Below are 25,675 nucleotides of genomic sequence, written 5' to 3'. Positions count from 1 at the left end.
CTGGATTGTATTTCAATTGTGGGGAACTCTGTGATCCTCTTCACCTGATCAGTTTCCATTGTGTATACCTTATGCATGACACAACATTGGGAGACTGATGGGGTGATATTTGTTCATTTTAAAGTCTCCCTTAAATGTTTCCTCAATAAAAACATGATTCAACCCAAAGTGCAACTCTGGACATATCTAGAAACATTGCTGCTTGGTGACTTCTTGTGCGCTGCCACTACCACTCTTAAAAGACCTTTTCACCCAATAAATCTTAAACACTGAAACAAAGAAAGAGATATTTTTAAAGATGGTGGTTCTCAAAGTGTGGTCCCCAAACCAGCAACATTACCATCACCTGGGAACTTGGTAGAAATGCAATTTCTTGGGCCCAACCCCAGACCTAGTGAATCAGAAACCCTGAGAGAGACACCCAACAGTCTCTATGATGCTACAAATCCTCCAGTTGATGTTCAAGTTTGAGAACCACTATTGTAATTGTAAACTATGTTCTTTAAATATAATTTCAATGTTATTAAGAATGTATTGAGATATACAAGTTAATGGCTTGTGAGTTAATGAATCTATCTTCAATAGGTTTTTAAGTGTGTCAGTGGTAAAAAATCATATAAATGTGTATGTGTCCTCTCCACAGAAAATCATATCTTAGAGGATGTGAACAAGTGTGTGATAGCACTTCAAGAGGGGGACGTGGACACTCTGGACCGGACTGCAGGGGCTATCAGGGGCCGGGCAGCTCGAGTCATACACATCATCAATGCTGAGATGGAGAACTATGAAGCTGGAGTTTATACTGAGAAGGTGCTGGAAGCTACAAAATTGCTCTCTGAGACAGGTAACCATGGATATTAGGTTTGACCAAAATGTCAGCAACATGATTAATTTCCATACCTGAATCAATCTGTTTCATTGTTTCCCATAGGTCTTTCTGCTTTTAAATTACACATGATCATAAAAAGGGTGTTCTTTATTTCTTGAGTTTGAATTGGACTACTTTAGCAGAATAATAATTTATTGTTTTGCAGTACATACTACTCTACAGTTTTTATATGTAAGCATTGATTCTCACAAAGACCTTATGAAGTAGGCAGATTTTTATTATCTCCTATTATGAATGTGAAAATGGAGTTTTGAATCAGTTAAGAGACTGAAAAAAGGTCACAAGTCTAGAAAATATTGAATATGTGATTGGAACGTGGAAACTTGAACTTGAAAAACATTTTCCTGTCTATTTCTTGAGAAGATAAGGACAACCAAGGAAAAGCATAAAGGCTTTAGGCAGTACATGGACATGAAGTAATCAAAGGACGTACTGGTTACTGAAAAAGGGTTAGACTTTAATATATGACCTGCTCCTCTAGCAAAGGCTTGCATTCCCTCTTCCAGGGCATGCGGCTGCCCACTGGGGAATCACGGTTGTGGTGAGACACAGTTACTTATGGGAGCCTGTCATAGCTCTCTGGTACACTGAGATGGAAAAAAGACTTATTTCTACTAAGTTAGCACAACAACCCATAACTCTGGATAGTTGGGTCAACGAGTAGCCTATTTTTAGTAGTTTCTGCTCTTGACTGGTGTCTCTTGGCTTCAGTCCCTTATGCCTTGTGTATTTGTATATATGGGGGAATTAGAGTAGAGAGAAAGTCCAGGAATGGAGAGAAGACAAATGGAATTAACTCTATATTGGATGGAGTTATGAATGGTTAATGAATTGGGTCCTCTGTATGCATAGAAGGAATTTACCTCAGCATCAGTGGAAGTCTTCATGGGTCTATATATGGAATTTGGAACCCACTAGGCTTTTAAAAATAAACATATCTCTGAAAGGTCAGATATAACAGTATTCCAAGTTTTACATGATAAGACATGTTAGCAGAAACATGTTTCCTTCTACAGGGAAAAGGTTATTTACAAAGACTTCTGTAGCTATTTGTTAGTCTAGAATAGCATGGAAAAACAACAGATAAAGAGACATTGGTTGCTATCTGAAATATAAGCAGAAAAAGGACTAGTGTAATATCACATTATAAAGAACACATCTAGGGATCGTTGCTCTTGAGAATCCTCACATACTTAGAATTACAAATAATAACAATAATAATAAGATATATCCATAATTCAAAAAGAGTCATGTACCATAATGTTCATTGCAGCTCTATTTACAACAGTCAGGACATGGAAGCAACCTAAGTGTCCATTGATAGATGAATGGATAAACAAGATGTGGCACATGTATGCAATGGACTATTACTCAACCATAAAAGGAAACAAAATTGAGTTATTTGTGGTGAGGTGTATAGGCCTAGAGTCTCTCATACAGAGTGAAATAAGTCAGAAATAGAAAAAAAATACTGTATGTTAACACATATATATGGAGTCAAAAAATTAAAATTAAAAAGGTTCTGATGAACCAAGGGGCAGGACAGGAATAAAGACACAGATGAAGAGAATAGACTTGAGGACACGGAGAGGGGGAAGGGTAAGCTGGGACAAAGTGAGAGAGTAGCACTGACATATATACACTACCAAATGTAAAATAGATAGCTAGTGGGAAGCAGCAGCATAGCACAGGGAGATCAGCACAGTGCTTTGTGATCACCTAGAGGGGTGGGGTAGGGAGGGTGGGAGAGAGACACAAGAGGGAGGGGATATGGTGATATATGTATACGTATAGCTGGTTCACTTTGTTATAAAGCAGAAATTAACACAACATTGTAAAGCAATTATACTCCAATAAAGATGTTAAAAAATGATAATATGATATATCCACATTGTAATTAGCTGAAATTCAGCACTATTTTTTTATTTTTTAAATTTTTTTTCAAATAGACTTGCCCTTTTCATTCAATAGAGCAACACAATGTAAGCCATACAGTATTTCTTTTCTCATTTGGAATAATTAGAAACAGTTATTTTACTCTCCAGTTTAAGGATATATTTTTTTTCACCCTTAAGGAAACCCTGTCACATTTTTGGAGCTCTCAGTTACTGGTCCATTACCTCGATTTTATTACAAAGTCTCAGCTTCCTGTGGTATATCTGACACATAGCAGCATTTCCTTGGATCTGACACTGAGTGAAGAGTGTCAGAGAAGGGTGGAGGACATGGAGACAGAAGTTTCAACTCATGACTGGTTGGAATGATTACTGCCGCAGATGACATGCAGAGCATATTGCCGACTTATAGACGACTTTGTGCACACAAAGACTTCATCATTGTTCAAGATACATTTTAGATTTATTTCTTATTGAGCCTTGGGGTGCTTTAATAAATAGAAGGAGTGGTGCCCATTGGGTCAAAATCGGCATAAAGGCAAGGGCAGTGTGCCTAGCTGATGGAAATATTTTAACACAATTTTCACCCAAAGTATTGAAAAGTAAATAATATTCTGGTTGAAGATTTTTTAACTGAAAAAAAAAACTATCAATGAAACAGAGCAATCCATCCTGGATTGTTGTTGCTAATGAAGATTTTGCTCTTATTTGTCAATTTTCAGGTCTTTAAAAATTCTCATCTCAGCCCTTCCTTGCAGTGATTGAATACTTGGGGTACTTAACTAAAGGCACCTTCCTGATTCTGATGTCCACATCCAATTCATAATTGAACAGAAAAGATAAGCAAGACATTTAGATTCTTTCTATTTTTCAGCATCTATTGAAGATCACTAAGAAAGAAGCCAGGTAGAAGAGAGTGAAATAAACAGTTTATAAATAACTAGTAGAAAATTGAATACATGACAAGGAAATTAGATATTAGTGGGCTAAGAACTAAAATATACAAGGTATATAAATTATTTTGCTTCTGTCCCCAATGGTTCTTCTCTTTCCTAAACAGGAACAATATAGTTTCTTTATGGGTAAGTAGAGAGGTTGTCAAAGAAATGAAAGCAAAAACTTTAGCTATGAGTAGAACAATTGACATGCACACGGATTCCTCATGAAGGGAGAATGCCTCTGCTCTGAAGCCAGCAGGGCTTAAGAGAAGGGATGGTGCTCTGTCACAACCGCACTGGTCATCTGAACATGTGGAACATGAGGTTTAAAATGTGTGATCTATATGGTGACTTAATACCTAGCATTTCTCAATAAGAAATTTCTCTATAAGAAACAAACTAAAAAAAAAAAAAACTTTAGCTGTTAAAATCCACTCGTTGCTAATTAGAATTGTTGGGGGATGTACTACACACATGGAGTTTGAGGAAGAGCATAAGATCAGTTCTGTGATTATGGTTATGCAGAGTTTTGTAGGTTATATAGATTTTATAAAATGGATTAGTCCCCTTGTCAGTGTCTGGTTATGCTAAGGAGGGCTATGTCCTTCAAATAAAAACTCCTATACAGATCACTAATACCCAAATTTCTACCTTTGGGCTAACATTTTGCTCCTGATTTTTTAGAAATAATCTTAGTGCAACGTTGAATTGGTCACTTTTTTGCAAGTTTAGCAAACTTTGTCCTGAGAGTACATTTTATTTTGAGGAGAGAACACGGAGCAGTGGGAAAGGAGTGGAAGGTGACAAGAAGAAGGAAAAAAAAAAAAAGAAGAGTCCAGGACATGGAAGACAAAACATCATGTTTTCTTTTGCCTTGCCTCCAACCTACCAGGTTCTCCCCAGTTTTATATCTGAGTTGTTAAAGACCCTAAGGCAGAAGGTCTCAACCTCTGTATTATTGACATGTGAGTCTTGGTAATTCTTTCTTGGGGTGGAGGCAGCTGTCCTGTGCATTAATGGTGCTCAGCAGCAGCCCTGAACTTACCCCACTAGATGCTTATAGGACCTCTTCCCTTTCCCACTTCAAGTTGTGACAATCAAAATTGCCTCTAGACATTGCTAGATGTTCTTGGGTGGACAGAATAACTCCCATGGAAAATAACAGCCACAAGAAAAATAATATTTCAAAATAAGAGCAACTTTAAACAAGACTAAATGGAGCCTCTGCATGATGGCCATAGAGTACAGTGAAGGGAGTAGAGTGAGAGTCTATTACCAAGCATGAACAAAAAGGGGAAGAATGCTCAAAAAGTCTTGACTAGACCAGACTTTTCTTCTAATAGGGTTTTCAAATAAAGTCCAACCTCTGTTTAAACATGCAAATGATGCAGGGGTGGGTCTCTGTAGAGAGAACTCCCACTTTACCTTCACTGAGAGACTAGAAATTGAGAGAGATCCAAAGAGTGATGAAACAGTCTGTAGTTAATTTTCCATAAATTACTTTACTTAGTAAAGAGTAAGTAAATTTTTTTGAAGAGTGCTTTTTGTCTTGATATGAATGCTGAGTTAATTTGAAAACACAATTTTGTGGATTATTAGTACGTTAAAATTCTAGGGCAACATTACATAAAAATTTACCTATTTATTTTTTTTTATAAAACTAATCTAGGCAGATGAAAGCACAATAAACTTGATGTACATCAGACTCATTAAATACTAACATATTTGATGAGCTCTTCAATAAAACCTGAATTATAACAAATTGCCAATAGCTTGGTAGTGAGTGCACCCAACGAGACCCATTTTCAGAGATCTCATTTGCAAAGTCAGATTGCTGTGGAAAGTTGTGGGGCCTGAAAGTAAATTCAATGATATTATGTTTAAAGTAGCTCATTCTTCATAGAACAGATTACATTGAAATGCCATTTTAGTAAATTTGATGGCTGATGCAAATTTGTGACAATGTCAATATCGTCAGGTTGAGGAGATCTTTGAGATGCCAACAGTTCTTTCTTCAGAGGGAATCCAAAAAAATAGAAAAAAATAAAGTCTTTTTAATGAGGATTCTGTTATTAATCACTTTATAAATGAAAATGAAAATTCCATTATTTTGGAGAACATGTGGCCCAAACAGATAGTATAAATTTTTTCAATACTTTTTTTTAAAGAACAGTTAAATCACAGCAAAATTGAGGGGAGGCTACTAAGATTTCACATGATTCTGAATCAATTCCCTTGATTCTGCACATGCATGGGGTCCCCCATTATATACATCCCCTACCAAAGTGGTACATTTGTTACCATTGATGAACCTACACAGACACATCATAATCACGCAAAGTTCATAGTTTACATTTTGGTTCAATCTTGGTGTTGTATACTCTATTATATTTGGACTAATGTATAATGACATGTATCCATCATTATGGTTTCATACAGTGTATTTTTCACTGTCCTAAAAGTTCACTCTACTCCATCTATTCATCCCTCTCCCCCTCCCAATCCCCTGGAAACCACTGATCTTTTCACTGTCTCCATGGTTTTGCCATTTCTAGAATGTCATATACTTGGAATCAAATAGCATGTAGCCTTTTCAGATTGACTTATTTCACTTAGTAGAGATGGTATAATTTGTAATTTCATGCTTCTGTTATGTAAAGTTTTCATAAAAGAGGTTTATTTTACAGTATTCCTATGTATTTTGCCCAGTAAGAGAACAAATAGAAAGCACCCAAACTAGAAATGATAATGAGGGGTACCATTATGTCAGTACAATGTATAGATGAAATCCGTGTAAGGAATCAGAAGAACTCAATTCCTTGACTTCTAAATGTGACCTTACACAAATTAGTTAATGCCTCTGAGCCTCAAGCTTCTCATGTATTGCCTGATGTTTCATCATCCAAGTATGGTCAATATTATTGGTTTTGGGATATATGCTTCACTGTTTCTTGGCTTCCTCATGACTGCACTCAACATGGACAATCACTGCCCATGAATCCTCTGTATAAACCCTCTGCTCCATCTGGACAGGTGTATTTATTATTTTCCAGTTAAAACACATCCATGCTGTTCCCATTCTCCTTCCTGTCATCTTCCCCGTTTTCTCCTCCTCCTCTACATCTGTGTATTGAACTTATCCTTTAAGATCTGACTCAAGTCTCAGCCTGAGACAACAGGGATCTATTTCTATCAGTCTGTTGACATTTAGTACGTCCTCTTCAGTGTCAATGGTCCACAGATAGATTGTCACGTCCTAGAGGCAGGTGTTCCTGTACGTGCCTTGGGCCTAGACAAGTAGTATCACATAATTAGCCTTTAATATGTATGCATTGATTAAGTGAATATGAAAAAGTAAGATATGACCTTTTTTTTTCAGTGGAAACTATGTCCACTAGCAGCAGCCTTAGGCTTATAACTCAAGATTCCAGGATTAGTAGAGATGTTTGTTTTCCTCCTATTTTCTACATATCAAAGAAGAGCAATCTTCTTGGCCACTTGGGGGTATGCTTATTTCACTTGGACTGATTTCTGTTGCTAGTGGGATCAAGTTTTATCATTGGACATGTCTGGGTGACCTGCCTATCCCCGTGCCCAGAGGCAAGTGGTATAGACAGAAGTAAGATCAATATCAGAAGAAGGCGGTAAGGACAGATTCTTGGGAAGACAGAAATACTAGATATTAGAGATAGGGAGGACTATTACAGTCTGTCACTTCTCTGTGACTGACCTTGAAATTAAATTATGAAAGTAATGATTTTCCACAGAAGCTGTAATGACTGAGATTCAGTTCAGCCTAGACTTCCTAATATATTTTAAATACATTTTAATATAACCCTTACTATAGGTGTAAATCATTTTATTTCCCCCTGAAATGTCAAAATGATTACAATATGGAGGAAATGTCTTGCTAAGTGGTGGTTGTGCTAGTCATGGAGGTGGGAAGTCAGAAGTGTAGGAGGAACCAGAAGGAAATTTCATTCACTTAATAGTCCTTAAACAGGCAACATGTAGTTTGTCTCAAAGCCTCTTCCATATGTCTGAAACCTACATACTTGAAGTATTGTACAGATCTGGCTGATGGTTTTTAGTATCGGTATTTATTTGTTTTATCCTGAATGCAAATGCAAGGTTTCTTGCTCAGAGAACAAACTTCTTTCTTAGTAACAATGACATTGCCAGTTCCCTATAGCTCATTCTAACTCTCAAGGCAGTGTGAAAAGGTCAGATAAAGTCTGCCCACATGAAGGAGGTCCATACTACAGGAGAAGAAACACAAAATTATGAATCTGAGAGTTTATATAGCAACTGGTGCTCAGCTGTCTCCCTCCCCTCCTGAGAGGGAGAGAAAAACCTTCACTCTTTAATGTTAATAAACTCTATCCAGAAAAGGTCCCCAGGTTGTTACAACCATTTAGAATATAAATGAATGGCTCCTGGTTTTATTCCCTTTTAAAATGTAAACACCTATCTCTGAGGAGATAAACCCATAAATCTCTTTCCAGATTATTTCACCATCTTAGGACTGCTATTGAGTCCTACCTTGAACCAGGTTACCACACTTTTTTACTCAGAAAACCCTGGCCATGCAGAAATATGAAAATATCTTCTCTATACTGGCTTGTTTGTAAGTAATATGTTCTGCTAGAACTCACACAGGACCAGCTCTCTCAGAGTGAGAGGCTGAAGAAACACCTGAGAAGAATACAACTTGAGAAAATAAGAGAAACACTTAAAAAATATATTTATTTACTTTATTTATTTTCATCATTTTATTTTATTTTATTTCTTATTTTTTGGCTGCCTCGGGTCTTAGCTATGGCATGTGCGATCTTCGTTGAGGCACGCAGGATCTCTCACTGAGATGCGCAAGCTCAGTAGGTGTGACGTGTGGGCTTAGTTGCCACACGGCATGTGGGATCTTAGTTCCCTGACCAGGGATCGAACCCAGGTCCCCTGCATTGGAAGGCGGATTCTTTACCACTGGACCACCAGAGAAGTCCCAAGAGAAACAATTTTAGCCTGATAATAAACTTCTAACATGGAAGTGGAGGTGGGATAGGATGGATATAGGAAGGCTCACAATTACACATTTATGGAGCAACATAGTGGAAGAAACGGCACTTTTCTAGTGCCCAATTTTCAAAGTAAAACTAAAAGGAAGACATGAATTTCCAGTTCTGTGTGAGTCACAGCATAGACTCAGAATCCTGGGGACTGCAAAGGACATGATACTTCTTTGTCATTTCAAGGATATGAGGGATCAGCAACCATGGGAGTTGCCATGGAATGGCAGAAGGGCCAGTGCTGGGGTCCACAGGACTTGGCGGCCAGGGTGTATTAACTGGGCACAAGTGAGGCAGCAGTAAGTTCCTTTTACCCAGAATCCCTACCACGTCAGCAACAGGTGCTGGAATCAAAGAAAGGAAGAATATGTTAACAATCACTTGAATGGGAGCATCATTAGAATATTCCAGAAATAGTTTGATTAGGAAAAATAAGAAACTATGCTTGTAGCTGGGATAACATATGGACATAAGAACCAAAAAGATTCTGGATATTACTGTCAAATTGACCCCAAAATTACCTCCCCACTTGGTTTGCCTTTCTATATTTTACCTGTTCTCTAACACTAGCTGATTTCTTCCTAACCATACCAGCTAATCCCACTCCTCTGTGCCCCATTACTCACTGTCACTCATTAAGCTCCTACCAGGTGTTGCATACTCTGTGTTTGCCCATTCTTCTGTCTTAAGGTACCTCTATGTTCTCTGTCTCCCTTCTATTTTCTATCCAGGAGTGTGTGTGTGTGTGTGTGTGTGTGTGTGTGTGTGTGTGTGTGTGTTGCTTCCTAATTTAATTTTAACCCCTTGAGATCTGAGACTACCTCTTCATTTCCTCCAGTCTTGATGAGAGTTGAAGCTCAAAAATGTTTATTAATATAAATAAAAAACAAAACTGATATAGAATAATACCTTATTTTAGGGGTTTTTCCCTTTTTAAAATTGCATGCTTAATGATCAAGATCAGATTCTTTTAAACTAAGAGCAATAAATTCCTAGCAATTATTTTATTACATCTTAAAATTTAAAATCTCACTGATGCCAAAATTAACTATTTATCAAGCTAGGTTTCTACAAACACTGTAAGCTAAATAAGGCATCATGTTCAGTTCTTTACTCATTCCTTAAGTTTCAGAATGAAATGTGCCATCCTTTCCTCTTAACTTATAAATGATTTGTGATTATTTTTGAAATGCTGATTTTAAAATGTAAGAACTTTCCAAGCAAGCATTTTCTTTCCCTGGGGAAAGGAATTTGTGTCTAGACAAAAGCAGATGCATGCTGCCTGATTCTCTTAGGGTAGTTATCGTGGACAGAATTTAGAAGATTTTTTTCCTTCTTCTAAGCAGTCCTTTTTCATCTTTCATCAAACAATTCAGCTCATGGGTTATGTATGGCCTTCTGGAGCTTGAGTTTGATTTTGATGTTTGAAATATACATTATAATTTTCCAAACATGAGTTTATGAAAATGGCAGCCTTTAGGAACTCCCACAGAGGGAACAGATGACTGACTCTGACGAAAGAAAGTCCAAGAATATACACAGCATGGAAGAATTAGGACTAGCCAGGAGGATGCTGATGGTTGTCTAGAGAGGTAAAAACAGCTGACAAATAGTCACCAGGGAATGGGGAGCAGATTAAGCTGGGCTTCTTTCGTCCTGGCTCCTAGCTTCCAGAGCTCAATATCTTCTAACTTGATTAACAGTTATCAAGAGAAAGCACAGTGAAAGCTAGTATATCACTGGCCTAGACAGAGAATGATTTCAATTTAGAGAGTTTAAATATTTCCATACTCCCTCCTCCACATTTGAAAAAAAAAAAAAACATTTGAGGATACTTTACTCAAGATTCATATCCAATCAATCAGCTAATATAAAATCGTAGTATGCATTTGAGGTAGAAGGAAAACACTTTCACAAGAATATTAGGTTAAGCTGAGAGGTTTTTTAGAAACAATGTCTAATTTGAGATAGGGAAACTGGATTTGATTTTTTTTTCCAGTTACGAGCTTTTTGGTAAAGTCTCTAACCTTTAAAGATTTCCTTTCTTCATAGATCTGGTGAGGTCATACTGTAATACAGTGTTTAACACTGGCTTTCTTGGCAATGAAGATAAAATGAAAATTCTAACAGTGAGTTTATAAAATCTTGTCCTCAGGGCAGATTTCATAGGAAATTCATTATTAAAAATGCAAAACCATCAGAAAGATGATGTAGTCCTGCCAAGGAGAGAGAAGGGCATAAAAGCAGGGAAATTCAGTTTTCAGATAAATTGTACCAACTTCCCAATTTTCAGACATTTCAACACTAATTTGTATGCTATTTTCAGTTTACTTCACTCCCACAGGGCCCACTTTTTGGTGATGAATCATGCACGTAGTTGTACTTCCAACCTCCATCCAAAGGAGACCAGATGATTTTGCCTGCTGTAAACAAAGAAAAAGCGGGCGTAGATGGGTAGATACAAAGGTTCATGGTGTGAAGATGACAATTACAAGAAACATTTACTGTGAATCTTGTGTGCTTGGCACAATGGGAAGCATCTTACATACATCCCACTTTTTAGTCCCTTGAAGGCAAGATCATATTTATTTTGTTTGTCACTTTATCCCAGTGACTAAGTACTACCTATGTTTATATATATAATTGTATATAAAATTTGTAGAATGTATTATTTTTAAACCTTATGTAAAACCAGAAGGCCAGATGTTTTACACTTGTGTAAACTGAGGCTCAAAATAGTTAACTTGTAAATAAATATAATCAAATATCAAGATTCAATTAAACTTCTGCCTGAGTGCAATAAATATACCAGAAACCTAGACCAGCATAGCTGCTACAAATGAATGAACAGAAATTTTAATATGTCTTTCTGACTATTTTTACTGTTATTTCTACTTCTGTCATAGCATATTCTATTAGTTAGCTATTGCTGTGTAACAAATCACACCAAAGCTTAATGGATTAACATTACAAACATTTACTATCTCATAGTTTCTGTGGGTCGGGAGACTGGCACAGCTTAGCTGGGTGGCATTGCCTCAAGATCTCTCGCAAGGATGCAGTTAAGGTATGGGCCAGGGGTACAGTCATCTCAAGGGTCAATTGGTGAAAGACCTACTTCCAAGCTGACTCACGTTTTTGTTGAAAGGCCTCAGGTGCTCATTTCTTATTGGACGTAAGGCCTCAATCCTTTATTGGCTGTTCACCAGAGGCTCCTCTCCATTACTTGCCATGGAGGCTTTTCCATAGGCCAACTGGCTTCCATCAGGGTGAGCAAGTGAGAGAGCAAGAAAAGGCAAGGAAGATGGGAAGCCAGCACCTTTCTGTAACCTAATTAGCAACGTGACACCTTGTCCTCCTTTCTATACTCTATTGGTTAGAAGCAAGTCGTTAGTTCCAGCCCACTTTCAAGATGACAGGATCATACAAGGGCATGGACCAGGAAAGAATGGCCCATCTCAGAGGCTGACTACCACACATACATATTTGCAAATGCATAAAGATGGGACAAACAATAAGGGTGATGACTAGCATAATTAGGATAGAATATTAAGACATATGAACAGATCCCACAACATGGATTTAACAGGGACATGTTTAACTTCTGCCATAATGTACCTATTTCTTCATGCAGTGCCTTCCATTGTGCCTAGATAGAGCTATGCAGTATCTGGCCAGGAGGGGAGAGGATAATAACAGATGTAGATAGTGAGGGAAAAAAAGCCAAGATTGGCACAAGGTGATTGGAGAGGAGAGTTGGAGCTGAGAAGGACAGATTTGAGAAATTGTACAGAGAAACAAGACAAAGCTAGTACACAATTCAAAGGTAACAGTGTACATGTCAAACGGCAGAAAGAATCTGACATTACTAGGGAACATTTCATTTGACTTAGTATCAGAGATTCAAACTTTAATCTCAGAAGAAGCTGAGTGGTGATGAAGATCATAACCAGTGTTAGAGTGAGTGTGCAAAATCAAGAAGTAAAGGTCTGGATAATGCAAGAAATGCTAGCCAAGTGTTTCAACAAGATTATGACCACTCTTTTACTTGTAGGAAAGCCTCTACATCTACTGGGAGTGCATGGGTCTATAAATTACATACAGTAATGAAATAGCCTTTGTTCATGAGGTAGACTTATAGATCTACTTGATTATTTCTTGTCCAGTAGGTAGAAACATAAGCAGCCCTAAAAAGAATTCTGAGCTCAAGATTTTGAAAGGTCCCTGTTTGGGATGGGGGGGGACCCTAGAACATCCTCTAATGACAATTATAGGTCATGAAGTTCTTTACTAAAGTTACTGAATCAATATGAAACAATGACCTGTGGCTATGGCTTGTCCTCCATCATTTTTGCGTGTTACCAAAGCAACAAATGTGTTACAGATTCAGTTTGTTAGTTCCTACTTCTACAATAGTAAGACTTGGAGCTTCAGACTCAAACAGGCTCCTTTCTAATTGATGATGCTTCATGGATGTGCTGAACTATCAAGGTACACACAGAGTCTTGTAAATGCCAGTCAGACTTTCTTCTGGCCAAATTCAGGCCTGAATGTTGGTTTACATCATTCTCTCCTTTATATTCTCTTCTCCTCTTAACCTGACATCTAATTGGGGGCTGTTGAATAAAATTCCTTAGAATTGTCTTATAGAAACCATTTATAGGAAATAATCCATTACCTACAGAAACACCATCAAGTAGTATTTTCCTGATGTAGGGGGATACTAGGGTTGCCCTCACAGAGTCTCCCAAAATTAATATTTTCTTGCTCTAGTTACTCTGATTAACATCTAATACTCTGCCTAACTTCAACTGTTAAAATGGAAGCATCATAACTATTTGTAATGGAGAGGGTGTGGTTATACTGATTCTTGTACTGGAATTGGCCACAATTCTATCCTGGTCCTAATATTTTATTCTCTTTTTAGATTATTTTCAAATGTTCTCATTCTTATTTTTCTATTTTATATTAACACTTGTTAGACTGGTTCTTTCTCTAGAACAGAGACCTTGTATATATTTTTTTTCTTTTTTATCCTCAGTAATAAAATTTGTGTAAGGAACACACTCAAGAAAACATGTTGGTTGACTGCACCGCCACCATTGGATGACCCCTATGCATGCAGATATGCTAGTTTGGCTTTGGTCAACTAGTCAAGTATACAATAATAAATCTTTCTCCATGCTCAGTGGTGAAGCTTCTACTCAAGTGGTCCTGAAAGGATTCTGAGCTCAGGTTTTTGAAAGGTCTCTCGAGACCAAACCTAGAATGCCCACTAATAACTTTGTTAATGACTCATGAAACTCTTTAATACTATTACTGAACTAATATGAAATGATGGGCAGAAAGAAAGTGACTTAGTATGTTGAATGTGATACTGCTCATTTTTTCCCTGAAATACTCGGTGAAAAATTATTTCCTTCTTACATCCCATTCTTTCACTTCCCATCCTTCTCCCAGCTGGATATAGCTGTGCCAGAAGGATAATAAGGGCTTAAGATGCAATGAATGAAGAAGAGATGATCTCTGCCTAACAGTGACTCCTGTGGGAAGCAGCTGACATACAGAAATGGCAAACAATCCTCATACAGTGTACTAAGTACTATAATAGTGCAGGCATAATTAGGATGCTATAAAATTGTAGAGAATGGCCAACTTTGGAGTGTCTTGGGATTAAGGAAGGCTTCACAATGGCAGTCAATTCTAAACTGGTTGTTGAAGATTGAGGAGGTATTCACCAGGGGCAAAGAAAGAAGTACATTTTAGTAGGAGAGAATAAATTGATCATGGACACAGTATGACATGGTGTGTCTCTGTCATATTTGAAGACATAGAAGTAATTCAGTCTAATTGGAACATTTGAATATATGTAGGAATAAGTGGGGAGACAGAGACAGATAGGCATTATAATCAGGTGTCAGATGTTTGTGTTTATATCTTGATAAAGAGATTTTATAATCCTCTCTATATTAAAAGAAGTCATTGGAACATTTACAGCAGGGCATGGACCTTTTAGGTGGTTACTTAGAGGCAATGGAGTTGGTTGGCTAGTCATTTCTACTGCCTCTATTTAACCTTGGATTCGGTTCTTATGGTTGTCGGCAGTCCTATTTGCATCTTTAGCACAATGTTTTGTTCATTTTACTGACTCACCCTGTGCTCTAAAATTTCACCTCTGAAGTCTCTCAGGAGGATTCAGTGCAGATCTTCCTCACCTCTGTTTTAAGATCTTGATCAACACTAGAACAGGCGACCTTGATTTTTATATGCATACTTAACTCTGATTTCATTACTCCTGGAATATCATCATTCTGTGGCCTAGTGTGCACTCTGCATACAAAAGTACAGTGACAATTTTAAAGTTTATTTCCAACTTTGATCACCCCTTCAGGACATAAGCCATTAAGAGCAATCCAGGATTTCTGATAAACAACAGTAAAGTGGTGTCTACATTTTTAGATGTAATTCATAAAGTAGAAGGAAGCTTCTATTTATATAATCCTGTATCAGAAATTCTGTTAATATACAGTGTGTGAATCACAAAGGCAATGCTGTGTTTTGTCCCAATCAGTGGGAGGTAGAATCAGCATCATATTTGAAGTACTTTGAGACTGTTTCTATCTCAGTATTACTTTGAGGGTATTTCATTTTTCAAACCCTATTAAAGTATTGGAATAATTCATAATTAAACTAACATCTTAGGTTTTGTCAGAATGGACCATTGTTCTATGAACTTTTGTTATTCTGTCTTATCACTTTAAAAACCAGAGAGGCTAAAACTAAAACAGGAAAGAGAGCATCAATGTGGAGAGCAAAGGTATGTTGGTTAGAGTTTTAGCAGTTAACCAAGCCCCAAATAAATAAGTATTGAATGCACTTAGGAACAGAACATGGAAGAAAATATTCTTAAGAGTCAGACCCAGAAAAATACTGACTTGTGGTAAGAGAAATGGATGTCTTGTCAGTTACAATAAATAAATATCAAATGGAATGTGTTCAAGTTCTATGTTTTATCAGCTTGAGGAGTAAAATAAGGTCATTGGAATATTAATGCTAAACTGCCCATTGAGTCCCTATTTGAAAAGTAAGGATTCCACACCACTTCCTCTACCATTTTTCCTCCTTGGAAAATTGATGGTATTTTCTCTTCCAATCTCTTCTTTCTGCTTCTTCTGACAATGCCACATCCACAACACTGTTGTTCTTTCAAAAATCTCACCTCCTAAATCTCCCAAGAGAGATTCTGTATTCCATGCTGGAGCGAACAGGATGCCCTCTGCCAAACTTGGGGTTTCAGAGCAGTACTGGGTATGTTTTGGGCCCCAGAGCATCACTTATGAGAATGGTCCCTTTAGAGTTGAGCTTTCTTCTCTCTCCCTTGAGAGAATCAGTGCAGAGTGGAGAAAGAGAGTATGTCAATTCCTACAATTTCCTCTTCCCCAGCTCTTCCTCAGGGTGACCTTGAACAAATAAAACAAAGCAACACAACCCCACTTTCCCTTTTGGACTTCATCAAAGGTTTTCACCGGGAGGGTCTAGTGGATAGGGACTACTTGACTCAGCTTTCCAACTGGTGGACCTTAGTGGAATATTAAGCATTTGATCACAATCAACATTTCTGAGGGTCTTCCTCACTTAATACTATGAATCAAATTGGATTCTATTATGTTTGGGCCATGAGCTAGAACTTTATTTTTTCAGAGCCTTATTCTATAAGGAGAAATAAAGCCTTCAGGGTATTATGTTGATCTCTTTTTAAATTTGAATTTGGAAACTATTCAAAAATACAAAAGGAACAGAGACTCATGTAACTGACACTCAGCTTGTACCCCAAGGTATAACAAATTTTATTTGGCAATATCTGATTCACATTATTATTCATTTCAAAAATAAGATACACCTGAGGCCTCCTTAAGACCTCTACCTAATTCCATGCCTCTCCTTCTGCTCTCAAAGGTAACCACTATAACTTAAGGTTACATACATCTTTTCAGAACATGTGTAATAAAAATGAGTATATGTTTAAATTATGCACAGTATTCTTGTGCATTTTAAATTTTCTCACAAATTACATATCTTTTTAGCTTTCTGTTCCCAGTAAACACGTAGACCTCAGGACTTACTCGATTTAATATACTGGCTATTTGCTGATTTACATCCTTAAGTTCATTTTGTCCCATCCATGTATATAGTCTATGAACCTGGGGTGCACAGATCACAGTGGTTCCCCCCTGAGTTAGAAGACTCAGAATAGGTCTGGGTTAGAGTCAGTTGAAAGAGCTCCCTTAAAGCAGTTATTATCCTCAGGTTTAATGTAACTCTTGTATTTATTAACTCTTGGAACATTCAAGCTAACAAAAAACAACTGTAACTCTAGAGACACAGACATTCCTGTGCCCCCAGTGTACTCAGTCTCCTAATCAGTATCTCCTCAGAAGTCAGCATTTGGCTATGCCCTAGCTAATTTCACAACTCACTGACTGGCTCTGGAAAGCATCATTTTACTAGATTTTGACAATGCATTTACCAAAATGATATGTTCCCATTTTTCATCCCATCTATAGTAGAAGGGTTCCCTTTTTTCCACATGCTCAATAAGATGGATATTTAAAATTTTAATTTGTTTGCTCATCCTCCAACAGGTAAGAACTATCTCATTATTTACATTGTAATTTTTCCACTCATTAGTGAAGCCAAGCATCTTATGTATTTATCAATAATATGGGATTTCCTTTTCATGAATTGCTTTTTCTAAACTTTTGTCTATTTTTCTATTTTTTCCTTATTGATTTGTAAGAGTCTTTATCTTACATACATGGAGGAGTACAAGTCATTTATCAGTTATAAAAAAGGGACAGAAATTTGTGCAGCTAAGTGCTACAGAGACTATCATATACATCTGTAAAATTGCTGATGGTCATTATGACAGCTTAGATATCAAATGGAATTAATATTATTTAGAATTTTGAGTTTAGGAAAGGAAAGGAATTTGTAATTTCACTTAAGAAAGATACTCATGTGAAAATGACACATACAAAAATATTTCCATGCTTAAGGAGATCAGTTTCAATTATCTAGATTATTTAGAAATATCAAACAGTTTATTCCCACCACAAGTGTATAGCTGAAATGGTCTTAGTTTAATGTGGTGGGTTTTAGAAATATATTTTCATTTGATTCATATTTGCAGCAATATTCTCAATATCTTCCAAATTCCTTTCATATAAGAGCAGTTTAAAGGCCCAAATGAAAAATTCAAGTAGTATAGAGAACCATTCATAGTAATTTACTCACAGAAGGAAATTCACCCCTTGCCATGCTTTGGTTTTGATAATTTCTGTTGAAAGAGTGGTTACTCTGTTTTCCTCTCACCCTCCTTTTTAAAAAAAATAACATTTGACTTTTCCTAGTAGAAATACATTTTTTAAGGAATGTTTTATCTTGAATACTCTGACCCTAGAGAGTAAAGTAATTTAGCAGAGTTTTTCCCACTAGGGATTAGAATGGATGTTAAAGTATCCACAGACTTTGAAAATGAGTATAATGATGAATCAGGCCTGAAAATTCAGAAATGGAAATAGATGAATGACGTTTCTATTTTATTGTCCTTGTAAATAAAAATAATTGTGCTTTTGGCTTTCCTTTGCCATATGAATTTATTGTTACAAGCTAACAGCTGAAAAAATTGAATTATAATTTTCAAGAATCAGTGAATTAGCAGCATTTTTTAAGTAGCCACTAACTTTACTTTCCACAAACTTCCAGTGTGTATGTAGTTGTCCTTATTTAAGGAAAGAGGTGCCCACATTTTAAAATGTTCATATGTATCCTCTTGCACACCAACAAAGTTCTGGGAAAATGGAACAAAATTAAATTATCTTTGAGTCCATTAGTCTCTTTTCATAGCCTTTCTGATGGAATATTCTGGGTGTTCCATCTCACCTCTTACACAGTCTTTTCACAAGCCTCCCTCCACAGCCATCTCCCCACCTCCAGTGTCTCAATACCTGCATTCCAGACAGAAGTGGCATGGATTGGATCATTTCATTTACATTTTACTATGAAACAACATAGATTAAAGTCTGCTATTCAACCAGCTATGACTTTAGCATCTAATGTTAGGTCCATATTTATTGAGGCTTTCTAAAGGGCAGATGTCATCCAGTGCATTTGTATGCATTATCACATTGAACCCCGAGGTAGGATCTTACTATCATATTTTATATAAAAAGAAGCAGATTTAGAAGGGTTAAGAAAATGTGGCCAAGGTTTCACAGCTAGGAACTAGCAGAATTGGAACTCAACTCAGGATAACATGAAACCTGGACTCACATACACTATTCCACCCTATCTTAGGCAGTTTTCAAAAACTTGCTCTGTTGCATACCATCACCATTCAAGGAGTAATGGTTTGCTTTCCTTGCTGAAAGGCACAAAGATCACTAAATTGGATCCACTCCCAAATGGACAGGCTGGCACCCAGATTCATTGAAATGTTGGGATACTCAGAGCCTGCCATCTTCCCTAAGGGCTGAAACAAGGGAGCAGGAAAGAAAGATTGTCTCATCCACTGCTTTTCACCTTGTTTACCACAGTGATGCCACGCTTTGCTGAACAAGTGGAGGTTGCCATTGAAGCCCTGAGTGCCAACGTCCCTCAACCATTTGAAGAGAACGAGTTCATCGATGCTTCTCGCCTGGTATATGATGGCGTTCGGGACATCAGAAAGGCTGTGCTGATGATCAGGGTATGTGAGGTCTCTGTAGCTCGGAGCTGAATGGAACTTCTAGTAGGGGCCTCAAAGAATTTACTCTTTGTTTTTTTAATTATTTAGTTTAACTTGGTAAGCTGTTTAGCTCCTCATTTAGTCAAACAGGGACTTTTTACTTATAAAGGGATGAGTGATCCCAACAAGCCTTGATCAGCACTGAATATCCTGAAGGGTGATGTCCTGCCTACTTCTTACACACATTGTTGCCTAAATTTGATACCAACTTAGGGGTGCCCCTTCCATTCCCCATTGCTAACACTATTTCCCATTAGAATCAGAAAGCTGTGCAATGGAAAGAAATGAAGATCACCCAGCTTAGTAGTATTAGTGATAATGATCATAATAATTATATTGATAATGACAATAAAGTGATACAGAGCTACCTTCTTCTTGTAACAAATAATTAAGACATTATAAATAAGGCTAAATAATCTTTCAGCAGACCTCCCCTACCACTTACCCTACTATCTTCTCATCCTCAGTCTTTTGAGGTCAGGTAGGTGTGAGCCTTCCAAACCATTGTCTAAGTAATTATATATAGACACACACTAGAAAACATAATACAGCAGATTTTAAAACTCATATACGTGTTATTTGCAACTTGCTTTGTTCACCTAATTCTATCTCTATGAAGACACATAGCTTACCTCAACCCATTTAACTGCTGCACAATATTCCATCATGAGTTGACACTATTTTTTCTCCTTGCCTTATCAACAATTTGGCACAGTAGGTTTCAAACACTTTTCTTAGCCACAGAACTCTTTCTTAGTAAGCTTAAATACATATTCAAAAGCATAATTGATGACACAAATATATTTGTGGGTATTAGGATTGAGGCAGAGAAGATGCGTCTGTGGTGCTAATCTTAAAAGCCTACTGTCCAGTGGAAATATAATGTGAGGCACATTTGTAATTTTTAATTTCTTAGTAGATGTGTCAATAAAGCAAAAAGAAACAGATGAACTAATTTTAATGACATATTTTATTTACTCAAAGGTATCCAAAACTAGCTTTTCAACATGTGGCACTGGCCACATTTTAAGTATTTAATAGCTCCATGTAGATTGTGGACACCATTTTGGATGAGGCAGCCCTAGACTGTATCTCCATCCTCAGCCTCCACAGCTGTCTCTGAGGCTGCTCAGTGAAACCATGAGTTAACTGCTGAGTGCATCTTGAAACACTTTCTCTCAGGGTGATCACTGGGCATCTAAACCGACATCCCCTTAAACACTGCAAAACAGTAACAATCAATTTATTTTCTGTGTGTGGTCCCTCAATACTTGAAGACGTATCTGTGATTTATTGTTTTCTCTCTATAATACACACCTACACATTGCATAAGTTGTATCTGACAATACTAGTTATATGTAACAATGTGGAGTTCAACTTTGGACTTTGGTGACGGTCAAATATATTTTCTGTTCTTCTATCTTCCCACATTTTAGATCTGTCAAACTCTTACCATCTTTCAAGACCTGGCTCAAATCTTCTTTCCCTAAATTTTCTCCCTCAAAAATACTGACCGTATTTTTTAGCTACCTATAACTCTTTCTGCTTGTGATCATAATCGTTACACTATTTCTTTTAATGTCTATTACCTTCTTTAGACTGAACGTTTGGAAAGCAAAGACTATATTTTTTATTTTCCCTTCACTGTGTTGCATTGTCTGGCACAGTGCTTAATACTGTGTGTTTTGGGGGAAAGAAAAAGAGATAACTATGCAGATGGGAAAGTGACAGAGAGAAAAGGTATGAGAACTGGTGAAGAAGTAAAGGAAGGATAGTCAGCGTTTTAAGCCTGTAACAAATTATATCATTTTTTCCCATTATATACTAACTTGTGAAATAAAGTAATAGACCATGAGAGTTATGTTTTCAAAGCATTTGGCACTAAATTCCACTATAATTCTCAAGACATAGTCCCTCTTTTGCCATTTTTCTGCTTTGTTAGCCATCACATTTTTGTGACAACCATTCATCTGGGAGGCTGAGGAAGTTTATAGCCATCATTCATTTATTCATTCATGAGCTGTAATAAACCATACTTTTAGATAAAAATGCCATATCTTTGTTACATGAAGTGTCATTCCTCCATCTTGACATTTTAAGTGATTTGATCAGATGGATTTCACACCACTTAAAACTTAGGAAGGGAGAAATGTACAGTATGTACAAATTGTTATTTTAAAAATTATTCTCCATTCAGCACTGGAATAGCTTCATTTTGTACTTAAATTCTTGGTTTGCTTTCTGTGTATGATAGTTAAGTCTGCTTAAAAAAAATCATTACACTAAGTCAGGAAGAAAGACAGTAAGACAAGTAGAGCTCTTTCTCAGCAAACCTGGCCATGCCTCCTTCCTCTCAAATTATTGATTATGCTTTGTAAAAATAAGATTTCTTTCCCAAATATAAATGCAGAAAGGACCTTGAAAGGTCAAATTCTCCATCACCTTGCCTCTCAGCAATCAATACATATTTAATGGTGATGTTAGTATGTAGGCACTCCAGGCCAGCTCCAGGCAACCCTCTGAAGCATACAAAGCTTGTCCTTTCTGTATTCCAACCTCACCTTTCAGGTTCCTGCTTCTCTTTGGGAGTAGGTCAACTCTGCCTCTGTTCCATAAAACAGTTTTTTGTTTGCTTCTGGCCAAGGCTTGACTTGGTGATCTATCAGCTACATAGGAGTTTTCTCATTACCCTAATATGGTAGTTTAAAAAATGGATAGACAACTCTGGCACACCAGCATATATTTGATTCTCATTATTTGCAGTAGTTACATTCAGTGAACCCTGAATTAAAGAATACTGAAACACTGCTTCTAGGGGGAATTCAGGGTTAGGTTCCTGTGAGGCTCTGGTCACAATTTCATCAACTGATCAATATATTAGATTGTTTTATGTTTTTGTTTAAAGACACTTTATTTAATATATATTGTTGATACATGAACATTGAACTCATGGCCAACCACACTATAACTCACGTCTGAAGGAAGCTTATCTAACCAATGCATTTTCTCTGGAAGGTACATCACAACGTTTTTGCACTTAGGAATGCTAAACAGAACCTCAGCACATACACTGAAAAGCCATTTTAAGCAGAGAAATACCAAAAAGCACAAAGATGCAAAGATGTGGCACTAAATAGACTGCAAAAAGCATACTGTTTACAGTACAAGAGCTGAAATAAGAAAGCAGAACATTCTGCTGTTTGACCTCAGCTGGAAATTTGCACTTTGGGTGACTCAAACTTTTTGCCACATTGCACACACACACTTGTGAATAACTACAAAAGTATTGATTTAGGAATTATGAGAAACTTTGGTGAATAGGCAAATTCACAAATAAAGAATCTTCAAATAAGGAGGAGCAAGTGTATATTTAAGACACAAGGAGTTAAACATTTAATATTGGAAATTAAAGTAGCATAGAAGATGGTAATATTTTGGTGTCAGAATATCTGTATTCAACAAAACAGTAGTTGCTTCTCATAGAATGACCACGACATAAAATGATATCTGTACATTGAACTTTTGTAATTGGAACCAATTAATTTAGTTGCATATGAAACTTTTGAAAGCAGGGAAGAGAAACAATAGGGCTTAGGACAGGGTTCAGATAAGATTCTATAGCTTAACTTCACACCTCCCAAAATGGGCATGAAGATGCCCTGGAGCACTGCAAGATAATTTAAAATGTCAAGGGAAACACATAAACATCTCTCAGATACTGTGTGACATAGTAGCTGAAGGTGGCTCACAGTTTAAACATTAGGTTGGTACATTCCTTTTGATCATATATTGATCCTATCATGTATTTGTGATGCAGGGTTTCTGGTGGTTGCTGTGATAAAAAATCAAGCTCAATGGATGTTCAACTGTATTCCAAGGTTTGAGAAGTAATGCAGTATGCAACAGGCACTAAATTGTTAAGGCCAATCAACTTAATCCATTTTTATGATCTAACTGCTTCAGAAGCAGAGCCATTAGTTTTCTTTTGTTTTTTAGCCTAGAGACACCATGAAAAAATTACTGAGACAATGCTCGAAGCAATAAAGTTTGGGAACCTATGGCTTAACTATTTTGGGGTGGTTGACATGCTATTTTCCTTCTCTATGCCTCAGTTTCCTTATCTGTAAATGGGGACAAATATTACTGCAGCTATAAAGCACTAGTATAGTCCTGGCCTTAGTAGGTTCCTAAGAAATATTTCCCTTCGTCAACCTTCTGGATGAAATTTATCTTCATACAATCAATTAATGAGATAGAATTTGTTAAATTAGTCAGCAATATTATCAAAATTGCAAAGATTGGAGTCAGAATATTTGTCGTAGCTAGAAAATAAAGCATTGAAGAGACTTTAGAAACAACTTATGTGACAAAACTAATTTACCTATTACAGATTGCTGTTATCAACATGGTCCCATAACATCCTTAGTTTTGTTTTCTTAACTCAATTAAAAATAATTTATTATGATTTTTTTTTAATTATTGGTAATTGGATCTTAGTCATTCATTCATTTAGTGACTTAATTCATTTGTTGAATTCTTACTAGATGTCCTACTGTTGGAAGTGCCCTGAATACAGAGGTGAACAAAATAACAAAGCTTCCAATCCTCAAAGAATTTATATTCCTTTGGTGGGAGACTGAGAACAAACAAGTAGATATGACGTACTAGTTAATGTGAAAACCAAGGCAGTATAAAGGAGATAGAGCACAGGATGGGTGTGGGTTTTATGAAGGGTGGCCACTGGGTGACATTTGGAAAGATACTTGGAGAAGGAGGAGGAAACAAGCCATAAGAGTATTAGGGGGCTTCCCTGGTGGTGCAGTGGTTGAGAGTAGGCCTGCCGATGCAGGGGACACGGGTTCGTGCCCCAGTCCGGGAAGATCCCACATGCCGCGGAGCGGCTGGGCCTGTGAGCCATGGCCGCTGAGCCTGCGCATACAGAGCCTGTCCTCCGCAACGGGAGAGGCCACAACAGTGAGAGGCCCACGTACCACAAAAAATATATATATATAAAATAAAATAAAAAGAGTATTAGGGGAAGTGTGTTCCAGGCAGAAAGAATGGCACCTGTGGCCTAAGAACCCCATTGAATGAGAGATGGGAGCCATTGAAGATTTCTGAGCAGGACAATAACATGATCTGAGTTAGATCTAAAGTGGAACATCCTGGTTATACTGGTGAGAATAGAAAGTGTGGGGTAAGGGCAGAAAAAAGGAGCTAAGTCAGGTAGCCTCCTGAGTAATACAGAATAGAGATGCCAGTGGCCAATCAGTCCTGATGAGGGAGATTTTGTCCTATATTGCCTTTAGGAAATCTTTAATTCTACTTTCTAACTTCCAATCCATTCCAGTGATTAGAGATCTGTTGGGAAATCCTTCTTCATGCATCCCCCAAACTCTCCTGTTGCAGTTGCCAAATTGTGTCATCTTTCTGCTCTCAGTGAAACTCATTTACATTTGAGCTGTTCATTTAAATTGTCCTTACTACATTTTTCACATGTCCTGGTGAAATGACTGTAAATTCTTCAGCTGTTTCTCATTTTGCTTCTTTACAGAAGCTGTTGTAGAGAAGATTGAGCATTTGATTGGGAAACTGAGGCAGGTAGATTGATCTTGTATTGCAGCTGACATGTGGTGTGACCCTGGAAAAGTCACATGATATACTTGGGCTTCTGTAATATGCACAAATTAATAGGATAGACTCTTAAAAGGGAGATGTTTTACACGCCAAATACTTTATTAGTAGAACCATGGAACCAAGGGTAGATCAAAGTGGTTCTTTATTTTTATAAAAAGGCCTTCCCTGAGAGCACCTAAGGACAGAACTGAGAGGTTTGACCTTCACTCTCCAACCTCCAGTCCAGTGAATTGCATATTTTTTATATTCCTTTTACCCTATGACACTATCTAATGATACAAGTCTAATTATCTCTGGCCCATTTGCAGGCCATCAATATTTTTCCATGTCTCCTTTAATTTGTGGAGGTCCTTGACTAGTCAGAAATTAACACTCAAAATGAATAAGTTACAAAAAACAGCATAGATAGGAGACACACTTACAGGAAATTAGGAAACTTCACATGCACAGAACTATGTATATGG

General features: G+C 37.1%; 1 protein-coding gene across 5 annotated transcripts in view; it reads left to right on the top strand.

Annotated features, from left to right (window-relative positions):
* Positions 1-25,675, top strand: part of CTNNA2 (catenin alpha 2) — a 1,046,049-nt gene that overhangs the window by 952,756 nt on the left and 67,618 nt on the right. For all 5 annotated transcript variants that reach the window (XM_060116852.1, XM_060116853.1, XM_060116851.1 and 2 more), the window contains 2 exons: positions 644-844; positions 19,384-19,535. In XM_060116852.1, coding sequence (XP_059972835.1) covers positions 644-844; positions 19,384-19,535 — 353 coding nt within the window. The remainder of the gene's footprint in view (positions 1-643; positions 845-19,383; positions 19,536-25,675) is intronic.

Source organism: Mesoplodon densirostris, chromosome 14 (genome assembly GCF_025265405.1).
Source record: "Mesoplodon densirostris isolate mMesDen1 chromosome 14, mMesDen1 primary haplotype, whole genome shotgun sequence".
Taxonomy (NCBI): domain Eukaryota; kingdom Metazoa; phylum Chordata; class Mammalia; order Artiodactyla; family Ziphiidae; genus Mesoplodon; species Mesoplodon densirostris.
This window is presented reverse-complemented; position numbering and strand designations above follow the sequence as displayed.